At 44.2% G+C, this 11,096-nt stretch overlaps 2 protein-coding genes across 2 annotated transcripts; one reads left to right on the forward strand and one right to left on the reverse strand.

Annotated features, from left to right (window-relative positions):
* The first annotated feature begins 339 nt into the window (after window positions 1-339).
* LOC139609408 (gap junction gamma-1 protein-like) lies at window positions 340-7,675 on the forward strand. Its single transcript, XM_071463921.1, has 5 exons — window positions 340-707; window positions 4,297-4,568; window positions 4,675-4,900; window positions 4,978-5,643; window positions 6,028-7,675. Exons 2-5 carry the CDS (start codon window positions 4,329-4,331, stop codon window positions 6,039-6,041), a joined length of 1,146 nt encoding a protein of 381 aa, XP_071320022.1. The 5' UTR covers window positions 340-707; window positions 4,297-4,328; the 3' UTR covers window positions 6,042-7,675.
* Window positions 7,676-7,806: 131 nt separating this feature from the next.
* Window positions 7,807-10,794, reverse strand: inha (inhibin subunit alpha). The gene is made up of 4 exons (XM_071463922.1): window positions 10,716-10,794; window positions 10,147-10,189; window positions 9,707-9,963; window positions 7,807-9,398 (listed from the first exon to the last, which is right to left on the reverse strand). The coding sequence occupies exons 1-4, from the start codon at window positions 10,780-10,782 to the stop codon at window positions 8,650-8,652; spliced, it is 1,116 nt and encodes a 371-aa protein (XP_071320023.1). The 5' UTR covers window positions 10,783-10,794; the 3' UTR covers window positions 7,807-8,649.
* Between the last annotated feature and the right edge of the window lie 302 nt (window positions 10,795-11,096).

Consider the following 11,096-nt stretch of genomic DNA (forward strand, 5'->3'; position numbering starts at 1 on the left):
ACGTTTAACAGCAGCATGAACTGCAGCCTGTAAAGTGACCTGACTATGCATCCAGAAATATATGGATCCATATATAAACATGACCTGTATTAAAGCTTGTGCTATAATAATAATAATAATAATAATAATAATAATAATAATACATGTGCAATATATTCCTTTAAGGAGAACAAGCTCTATGAACAAGCCCCCCCCCCCCCCCCCGCAGAGGCCTGGCTCCTGGAGCCCTTTGTCGTGAGGGGCCCGAACGGTAGTCAGCGTGGTGGAGCTCAGGTTTCATCCGTGGGGCCTCCTCTGGATGGAGGAGGCGCGGGGGGAGGAGGAGAGGGAGGGGTGCCGCCAGGAGCCTGCGGGGAACCGGAGCGCCTTCTTTTGTCCTCTTGTTCGGGGCCCCGACACACGGGGTCAGCGCCACGGGCTGCGTGGGTTCACACTGCCACGGACGCGGACGCACGCAGACGCTCGGCGCGCGCTTAATTAGGACAACCTGGTCGCTCAATTAAAGCGCGAGGACAGAAGCCGCGTGCCTGGCGCCGAGAGAAGTTCACTTTCTTTCTTTTTTTTTTAAATTTTGTAGCGCTCCGCTAAAAGCCCACTCCTGACGTGGTCGTGATAAGTGGGGGGGCAGAGTGTCTTTCAGGAGCGGGGCTGAGCGCGGATCGAGCGGGCGGCGGTGCGCTGCGGGTCCGGGACCTCGCCGGAGAGCGGTGAGTGTGCAGCTCTGATTCCCCTCGTGTTTTTCTCCGGAGCAGCTCGAACAGCGGGTTTCTCTGCTCTGACTAACCTGCGCCTCGGACTCTGAAATGACGGCTTCACTTCCGAACTCACCGGTTTCTCTGCTTCCTCTGCGCTTCGCTTTCCTGCAGAAATGCCACAGTTTCCAAAACAGCTCAGTCTGACTCAGCAGAGCGTGTTCTTGGCCTGAGGAGCATTTCAGTCTCCTTTCAACTTGTTTTTACTGCTTGTTTGAAACAGAAAAGGAAACGTGTGTTGTGGATGAAGTGCCCCCCCCCCCCCACTTGATGCCTTTTGCAAATACAGGAGTGTTTTATTCGTGCTGACAGCAGAGGAGAGGAGTGATGGACGTGCAGATGCTGTGCTGCTGGTCAGGCTTCCTGGGGATTTCATGGTGCCCTCTGTCTGCTCCCTGAACCCTAACATCCAGCTTTCTGCTTTTGGTTAGGCAGGAATGTTAACTCGCCTTCGCTTTGTCCAGATCCTTTGCCCAAAAACTCTCCATCCCCCCCCCTCTTCCTCCTCCTCCTCCTCCTCCTCCTCCAGATGAGTGGCTCCTGAAGCAGAAAAGCCATTAAATCAGTTGAGCTGGGTTTAGCCCGTATGAGCAAATAAGCTTCTGTTTAAAAGCTGCCTTTGGTCAGCTGTTGGGGAGGGTGGCACTGCAGAAATGTTGGCTTTAACCAGGAAGGCAGTTTGTTGAAGTCAAATACATTGTTGGGTGATGAGCTCCTTTTTTATTTGTGTCTTTATTTAGAGAGCGGCGGAGAGCTGTGAGAATTTACAGTGTGTTAACAAGGGGTGCTGTAAAGGTTTTCATCTCGAGTATATTTAGTCTGCTGCTGTGGGTGGAGAGAGAGAACTTCTGAGAGGAGTCTTTACTCTTCCTCCTCAGCCCTGCACGCTTGGAAACCTTTAATGGACCCTCCAGACTCCTCTTTGGAGCTGTAACACCTGCTGAACAAAGTTAAATCCCGATGAACAGCAGCTTAAAAACTAAAACTGCAGTTTGACCCACTGGTGGCGCACAGCCAGCGTCTAAAATTACAGTAACTTTTTGGCTCGCAGGAGTCACCAGATTGAAATAATTTACCAGACGGGAATAGCTCAACCTCAACTAAGAAATGCACCACCCTGATTCAGTGACATTTTTATGTGACAGGCTTCATGTATCTGCTTTTACAGTGGGTTCACTCTGTTCTGGATGAAAGTTAACGGTGGGACTGAGGCAGCGAGAACACGTCACTGAGGCACTTAAAGCATAAAAAAGATGGAAAAAGGTTTCAAGTCTTCAAATGTGGGTGTTTGACTGACTTGTTTGGCCCTTTGCAGACTGCAGCGGCTCCGTGAACCGAGCAGTCACTCACTCAGGTCAAACACTGCATATGGACATTTTCCAGGTGTCGACCAGGTGACTGCAGTGCAGTGATAAGTTTGTTTAACATTTGAAGGTGACATTCAAATATCAGCCTGTAGATTTTTTTTTTTTTTTTTTTTTTAATTCCTCTTTTCTCCCAAGATGCTCGTGGTCACTGTTTTGCATTACGGTTGGTTTCCTCAGAGCGCAGTTGGAGCTGGAGACGGCTGAATATCAGATCTCAGAGTTTCAGTGGAGGAAACCAAACACGGTGGTAACTGGGTCAGATGATGTTTAAAGGGACCCTCCGCCTCATCGGACGTTAGATAGGACTGTTTAGCTGTGAGAAAACTTAGATACCAAAGCATGTAAGAACGCTTTATCTATCGGAGCACCCATAGGTGGGGTTTGTAATTGTATGGTAGGGGTAAAACAGATGTCCCCTCGCAGCTGCACTCTTGTCTTTCCTTTCAGGGTCACAAAGTTGTCTGTTTTGTCAAACACCTTAACCATTCCCACGGCTGGAAATCTGCATTTAGCAGGCAAAGGATGGTTTCATAGAGATAATGGTACAATGTCTCTGCAGTAGATGAGTCTTGCCTTTTTTTTGGAAGTGTGATTTTCCTTCTACATTTAGTGCCTGAAACCCTTAAATACTCTGGATCTGAGTCCAAATGTTCCAAGGTCCATAATTTTGACTGTCTGGATCTAACCAAGACGGGCCAACTTCTAACATGTGTTTACAGCTTTGGTGTGGCTAGTGAGTCTCTGGACCTCTGCATGAAGGCGTGTTTTCGGTGGAATATTTTTTTTCTGGTCAGGCTCGGGCAAGTCAGCCTCAACATTTCACAGCATCTGAAGGTGCCAGTTTAGAGGAAGGATTTCACAAAGGAATTGATGAGTAACCTGGCAAGTGAGGGCCTGAGCATCGTGTACTAATCTGAGTCGACATGTCTATAGATGCTTGAAATGGCCAAAGACTCGTCCCGTTGCAATGAGTCATGAAATTTTCTTTTCTTTTCTACAGCCTTTTCTGAAATTAGAAATGTGGAGAAAGGTCAGTCCAAGAAGTCCCAAAAAGGATCTTTTATCATGGCATCAATACCAGAGACTGATTTCTTGTGAAGAACATATTTATCCAGATACTTAAACAAACCCATGATAAATAAGGAAGCTGGGTGGGACCCTTCAATTTCAGTGCTCAAATAAGCTTCAAGGCATTTTTTTTTTGATACTTTTTTAGAGAAAACTAATAACATCACAAAAAGTTGTCAGACTACCTCATCAAGTCTGGCATTGTCTGAATTTTGTTCCTAGAAATTTGATGATTCAACCTTTTCTGTCAATACTGACTCACTTTAAAGGAGAAGTCACTTTGTCACTAAAGTGAAGAAAAAAAGAAAAAAAAGTCCAGCTCTGCTGTGTTGTTCGCGTGTTTGTGTTAAGGTGTGAGGTTGTGGTTTTTAAAGAATTAAAAGGAATAATTTCTGGCAGTGGGACAGGAAATGAATTCCTAGCCCCATTCACTCCTCTAGTATCATCATACCTGGAGTGCAAAGCCACAGCAGGTTCCCTCACTGCTAGCAGCAACTTGCCAGCCGACACTTTGATGTTTGATTAAGCAGCTCAAGCTTGGCATGGCAGGGAGCTGAAGGAATGTGGGTTTACCAAACTGCTACTAAGACCTGTGCGCTATGACCGACAGCACTGATTCACTGTTTTGTGCAGTTGACACATGGATACCTGCATGTCTGAGAGGTCTGTGTCTGATTAAGACAAAGCATGTGGCTGTGTTTACTGCTTAGCCATGTGTCTGAGGTTTACCCAGAATACTTGCATGCAGTATTTACATGTGCAGCCTTTAATCTTTTTGTGAACGTGTAAACCTTAGTGTGATGCATGTGTACACTTTCTGTTTGTCCAATGTGGAGTATTTTAGTGAGGCCAGCAACAAATGTCTATTTTCATTAACAATGTTAAAATGAGGGTATAATTCAAATCTCCTAATGTCTTGTTTTCTCCAACAAATAATCAAAAACTCAAAATATTAGGTAATATTATGATAAAAGGCCAAAATTCACATTTCAGAGGCTGGAAGTTGTGACTTTTGCTTAAAAATGACTGAGACAAATTGATTTTCTGTGGCTTGACTTATCAGTTAATTTTTTTTTTTTTTTTTTTTTTTTTTTTTTCCCTGAAACCAGAGCTGATCTCGCTCCCCTTTCACCTTGGCACCATGAGTTGGAGCTTCCTAACTCGTCTGCTGGATGAGATCTCCAACCACTCCACCTTCGTGGGGAAGATCTGGTTGACAGTGCTCATCATCTTCCGCATCGTGCTGACAGCCGTCGGGGGTGAAACCATCTACTACGATGAACAGAGTAAATTTGTCTGCAACACGCAGCAGCCTGGGTGTGAGAATGTGTGCTACGATGCGTTTGCGCCACTTTCACATGTCCGATTCTGGATCTTCCAGGTGAGCTGCATCTCACTTTTTCGCGTAGTGTTTATCTTCCACATTAATCTCTCTCCGACTGATGGTGTCTTGCAAAATTTGATCAACATGCATGTGTTTTGTCCAGGTTATCATGATCACTACCCCAACTATCATGTACCTGGGCTTTGCCATGCACAAGATCGCCCGCATGGAAGACAGCGAGTACAGGCCCAGCCGCAACCGGAAGAAGAAGATGCCCATCGTCAGCCGTGGGGCAGTTCGGGACTATGAGGAGGCCGAGGACAACGGAGAGGAAGACCCTATGATTGCTGAAGAGATTGAACCAGACAAGCCCGACAAAGCAGAAAAAAGTAGGGCAGCAATATGTCGGTCACAAAACATTTTGAGATTCCTGAATCAGATTCTAACCATCATTTCTGTTTCCAAGGCCCAGAGAAAAAGCATGACGGTCGTCGGCGGATTCTGCGTGACGGCCTGATGAAAGTCTACGTGTGCCAGCTGCTGTGGCGCTCTGCCTTTGAGGTTGCCTTCCTTTTCGGCCAGTATGTCCTCTACGGCTTCGAGGTGATTCCGTCCTACGTCTGCACTCGCTCGCCATGCCCCCACACAGTGGACTGCTTTGTGTCCCGCCCCACGGAGAAGACCATCTTCCTGCTGGTGATGTACGTGGTGTCCTTCCTCTGCCTGCTCCTCACTTTTCTGGAAATCCTCCATTTGGGGATCGGCGGCGTCCGTGACACCTTCCGCAGGCGACGTGCCCTGCCGCCAGCCTCCTCACGCGCCATGCCAACAGCTCCACCAGGATACCACGCCACCATGAAGAAGGAGAAACTAAAAGGAGAGCTAAGGGATTCCCCAATGGCCGACTCCGGGAGGGAGAGTTTTGGGGACGAGGTGCCTTCGTCCAAGGAGCTGGAGCGGTTGAGGAGGCACCTGAAGCTGGCCCAGCAGCACCTTGACCTGGCCTACCAGGCAGACGAGGGAAGCCCCTCACGAAGCAGCAGCCCGGAGGTCAACACGGCTGCACAGACGGCTGCCGAGCAGAACCGCCTCAACTTTGCCCAGGAAAAGCAGGGAGAGGCAAGCGAGAAAGGTAAAACATGCAGTTTTAAAACATGCAGATTTATACCAACTCTAAACCCTTATAGTGCTGTGGCAATCAGTTGGTTAACCTGTCAGCTGATCAACAAAATTAATAACAATCTGTTGGAAAGAAATATCTGGAGAAAAGTACTGCTAACTTGTAAAAGAGCTCAAGTAAAATGAAGTTGGTTTTCTTTCTTCCAAATGACTACTGGTTTCAGCTTTGTTGTGAACATTTCCTAATAGCCACCTTGGATTTATTTATGACTTAAGTCAGCAAAACATCATGTTACCCATGATGAACCTTTTTTTTTTTTTTTTTTTTTTTTTTTTTTAAATGTCCAGTTTTTAATGAAGATACATGCTGAATAGTCTGTTTTGTCTCTTTTCCTAGGAATACATGCCTGAGCGTGCTTCCTGCCACAAACGTCTGTCCTTCCATTCCTACTGGCCTTAAACACATGGGGGAAGCACATATGGGAATGCAGTCAGACCACTGAGGGAGACCAAAGTGTGTATGTGTGTGTGTTTGTATGCATGCGTGGATGAGAGAAATGAGCCTTTCAGTATTAGGGGTCAGTCAAAAAATGCTGACCAAGCTGTGTTGTGACAAATGGTTCATCTCCACGACTCTAAACTTGAAAGCCTGCCACATATCAAGTTTCTGCTTGCCGACCTACATCCAAATCTTGACTTGTGCCTTCAGCTAAAGCCTTGTCTACACCCTGTTCTTTCACCCACTCAGTGTTTTTGTGGCCATGCAGTAATCCTCACCCATTTCAGAGCTTGTAAGGATCGCCGTAAGCTTTAAACTCCTGGCTTGATGTAGTGTTTTTTTTTTTTTTTTGGTCCTCTCGACAATAGAGGCTCTCTTTTTATAAAATGTCGCCAAATGTTAAAGTCGAGCCTTGCTGAGTCTTGTTGGCCTCAGAGAGAATCTCAAACAACACAGCCTTGGGTTATGTCATTTCTGGAGCGTGTGCAGCAGGCTTAACCTGTGCTAGATGAGTCATGTTTAATTTAAACAGATTTGATGTTAGGGGTTATTGTTTATTAACCGGATCCCACACCATTTCAGAAAAGTTTGACAGATATTTGAAGCCTGTATATTTACTCCAATCATCCAAAATGTTTTACCTGGGAAATGCTTGAATTCTTTATCGACAAGAAATGTTGCGAGGAATTTTCCAAGAATCATTTTTTGTACAATCAATTCATTTAAAATACTCCATTTATTTTACCAGTACCTTTTTTACATGTCTTGACCAAAGCTCTAGATTAGTTATCTTTGTCTAGAAGGAAGTGGTGGCATCACGAATGCCACCTGTTTCATATGACTGCTGAGAAGTAGGTACTTGATGTTGGTAATCCCTTTCTTTCCTAAATAATGTAATATAAAAATGATTCATAATGTTCGTCATTGCAGATAAAAATAATTAATTTCACATTTGGGGGATTTTTTTTTTTTTTGCTAACCAGCTGCAAACATCTGTCTTCTAGGCTACTGTCAACAATGAAACTCCATCCTTGTCTTTTGAAATTTACATTCCTGTTTGGTGAGGCACATTTTCCATCCTTGACATGCACCACCACTCCTCCTCTGTGCTGAAACATGGATGCTTTCGTGCATCATGGAAAAAAAAAAAAAGAACCCAGCAGAGGAAAGGATGACGGTCGACTGCTGACACACAGCCTTGTGCCATGTAAACACATAATCTTCAGTTCATCATGAGACTTTTGATCAATAGCTTTCAGTGTTCATGCAGAGTTCATACTTTTTCATAGCCTGTCAGTTGGTTTAATGATCTGTGGGTGGAAAAATGAAAGTACAGATTGCCAAAGGAGCTGTTTAATGCTGTATTCTTGTAATCATCTCACTTCCAGTTTTGCTACTTATTGCAAGGTACGACATTCCAGTTTGAATATGGTACTTCAACGGTTTATACTTTTTTTTTTTTTTTTTTTTCTATTGCAAGTTTTGTAGTTTTTGTAACTGTAGAGATTATTTTGTCTTCAGAGTAAATAAATATATTTGAACAAGATTTTGTCTTTGGAATTGACTCGGGCGATTTAAAGTTGCAGCTTGTATAAACTTTTCCCCACATTTTTGTTTGTGAAACATTCTCCCAGAGTTGTAATGTTTGTGGCATTTACAGAACACAACTGATCCATGTTGTAATCAATGATTTTAATATACATTACTACAGAAGTAAGGCTGTGTGTGACAGTACTGATGTAAATGATGCAGTTTAAAAGTAGGGCTGCACTGCCCCCTAAAGGTGAGAATCACAACACAAAGGAAAAACAAACAGCTTTAATTTTACTTGTGGCTAAATAAACATAACAAATGCAAGAAACTTTGATAAGTTAGTTAAATAATAATTACTAAGAGGAATGGCAAAGGGAAGTCCCCTAGATTACAAAGGCTTTCCTTAACTTGCCCCTTGTTGTTTCTGGCCATGCAAATAGTTTTGGTTTGATATACTGAGATATTGAAATATCCAACTTTAAATCCCCACCAACCAGTTTTTGTAGAAAGAGACCTGGGTACTCAGGACCATCTGCAGCCCTTGCTGTGGACAGTTTTGATGGGGACTATTTGTTTTGCAGAAAGTAGTTCCAGTCAGAAGGAAAATCTTAAAACCATGTCACATAAAACCAGAAATGTCTGCATGGCTGTATGGCACAAAAGCAAAATGGAAAAATATAGCTGTGTTCCAATTCCATGCTAAATACTAAATTCAAGTGGATTTTCTGTATGTACTAGAAAAATTAGGAAATCAGTTAAATCAGTGGGGAAAAAACATTTTGCTTTCTCTTTTTAAAGTACTGCATCTTTTCCTGTGAGGATTAAACAATTAAATATATTGATTCTTTTGTAAAAACAGTATAATTGTGTACTCAAACAGTTTACAGTATATGCTTTACTGTACAGTCAGAGGGTGAAATTCCAGACTCGGCACATAAACCAAAAAATGGCTAAATATAAGTAAACTAGCACTTTAACCTTTCATGTTCAGATACAAGCACACTCTTCAGGAATGATGTTGGGCAAGGTCTCGTATTTGAACGAGTATCCACCATCAGATGTCGTGGTGATCCTCAGGGACTTCATGGTCCCCGGGACAGGAGCGCAGCACTGAGTGATCCCCAGCATTGTGGCGGTTCGATCCCAGGCCGAGCAGTTGCCATGGCAGTAGTAAAAAGTCAGCACTTTAGGATGGACAATCCAGTTGTCCCAGCCCAGCTCATCGAAGCTTATCTCAATTCCCTCTCGGTGGCAGTCGCTGTGCTGTGGTCTCTCCTGAGAGGGCCGCTGTAGCAGGTCAATAGCAGAAGGAGACCAGGGAATGGTTACTGGTGCATGGCGGGGTGAACGGACTGGACCACGAGGCTGAGCGCGGAGGTGAAGGAAAGGCATCTTGTCTGGTTCATTAGCGTGGCACTGACAGGCCGGGCAGCGGACCTGGAGTAGAAAAGGGCCTTCAGCCACAGAGGCCAGCAGGCTCTGATCCACGTGGTAGGTGGTCCACCCATCTGAGCTCATCTCTGATGGAGCCTCTGCTCCCTGAAGAAGCTGCTGCGCCGAAGTGAGAATGAACAGTGGGGCAGAGGTGTTTGCTGTGGCTCCTTCACCCGCATAGAACCAGAAGTGGGCAGATGTGACCTGGGTCTCCTGGTTGTTCATGGAGGGCTGGAAGTAATAGGTGAAGTGGCTTTCGGGGGTTTCTCCAGGAGCTGAGTCAGATCTGACACAAGATGAGTCTGCCAAAGAGAGATTAGAGAGAGAGAAAACTCAAAGATGAAATATTTCAGTATATTTGTAATTTAGGTTTTTTTATTGCAACTCAAAGCTGAGTAATTCTTCCTCTGTAAAACATCTCCCAACATAACCCACTGAGCAGCTCTGCTATTCGTCCTAGATTATTTCAAAGTTATTTCATCTGTAATCACTAACAATGCAATCACTGATTCATTTCCACATGATTGGGTCAGCTTTACTGAGCATATACATAGAACAAATACATACTGTTGTCTTGAATTTAAGGAAAAAAAAAAAAAAGGTTTCTCACCAGAACTGGGGAAGAGAATAATTTGAGACATTTCCTGGTCTGGACGGGTTTGATGGTTGACCCACGCTGTCCTGCTAGTCCTGGGAGCCCTCCGACGCGCATGCCTTGCTTCTAGCCGTGCCCTGTCCACATCAGCAGGACCCTGCGCTGTGGCTACAGGCAGCTCTTCGAGCCCGAGGCCCTCCAGGACCCGCTCCCTGAACCAGGACAACACTGCCTCCCTGGACAGCTCCTCTCCTCCGCAGGCCTGAAGCAGACTGTGGATCCACAAAGGACCCAGGATGAGAAGAGCACAGGAGACCATGACCGCAGTGTACGAGAACCACTTGACAACAAAAAAGTCTGACTGTGTACTGTCCGGAGAAGCAGAGTCTCTTTGAAGATGGAGTTCCAGTCGGCTCAGAAAACTGTTTCTCTTCTGTGACTTCCCTTATTCTCACATGTATTTGTTTGGCTCTGCAGCTATCTGGGTCCGTGTGAAGTCTGCAAACAAAAGCATTTTGTTGCCAACACACAAATGGAAGATAGCAAAGAATGGCCTTGACAGTTGGGATATTGCATTATCTCCACACAGCATTGAGGGAATGTGTTGGCATGTGTTATTTTCCTCTCTTATTTTCTGCAGAGTTGCTTTTGGTTGGTTCATTTGACTTACAGCTCGAGCAAAGGCCCAGACATCAGCCACACGTGCATTATTAATGCAAAGCACAGATGATGGAAAAGTTTTGTTCAGTCTCAGATTCTGTTGTGAAAGTTTTTTTTACACTGTTGTGTGGTCAGTGTCACATCTGAGTTATTTTGCTGTGTGGGGACATTTCAACGTGCACTCAAGTGTGTATACATATATAATATAGTAATTACAACATTTTGAGACGTTCCACAAAAATCCATATCACATTATTCTAATTATCTGGAGTATGTGGATAATAATTGGCACCAACAAATATACAAAATGTTTGTATTATGTGGAGCTGAAAACATTTATAGCCTACAACCATATTTCACACACCTGTTTTCCCACTAAACAAGAAGTCTTTGTCTGCTGTGCCCTCTTTATCCGACTGGCCTTGAATCATTGAAATCTGCCCCTGCAAGATATTTTTTTCATAACGTGCGTTTCTGTGCAAGGACATTTTATCAGCAATTTCACAGACCGGAGACCAGGTGTTTGCAGAAGTGTTATTCTGAAGCAACCAGAATTAAAAAAAATGAAAATCTTTAAAAACATGGAAAGAAAGGAAAAAAGAAGTGAAGAAGAAGTGGGAAGTGAAAAAAATGGCATGAATTAACATCTGTCACTCTAATTTCCAGAACAAACAAAATCTCAACCAGAGGCAGATTTCTCAAAACCTCGAGAAAACTCAAATGTAGTCAATGCTTTCTTATTCAT

The sequence above is a fragment of the Trachinotus anak genome, unplaced genomic scaffold (assembly GCF_046630095.1).
Source record: "Trachinotus anak isolate AG129_WGS33_773 ecotype Australia unplaced genomic scaffold, CSIRO_AGI_Tana_v1 ptg000026l, whole genome shotgun sequence".
NCBI lineage: Eukaryota > Metazoa > Chordata > Actinopteri > Carangiformes > Carangidae > Trachinotus > Trachinotus anak.

Bases quoted from the DNA above. Each gene is read 5' to 3' on its own strand.
- inha (XM_071463922.1), bottom strand. From the start codon at position 10,782: ATGATTCAAGGCCAGTCGGATAAAGAGGGCACAGCAGACAAAGACTTC. The intron at 10,190-10,715 runs GTGTGTGAAATA...TTTTGTTTGCAG, and splicing joins CTTGTTTAGTGGGAAAACAG to ACTTCACACGGACCCAGATA. The intron at 9,399-9,706 runs GTGAGAAACCTT...TCTCTTTGGCAG, and splicing joins TATTCTCTTCCCCAGTTCTG to ACTCATCTTGTGTCAGATCT.
- LOC139609408 (XM_071463921.1), top strand. From the start codon at position 4,329: ATGAGTTGGAGCTTCCTAACTCGTCTGCTGGATGAGATCTCCAACCAC. The intron at 4,569-4,674 runs GTGAGCTGCATC...TGTTTTGTCCAG, and splicing joins TCCGATTCTGGATCTTCCAG to GTTATCATGATCACTACCCC. The intron at 4,901-4,977 runs GTAGGGCAGCAA...TCTGTTTCCAAG, and splicing joins GCCCGACAAAGCAGAAAAAA to GCCCAGAGAAAAAGCATGAC.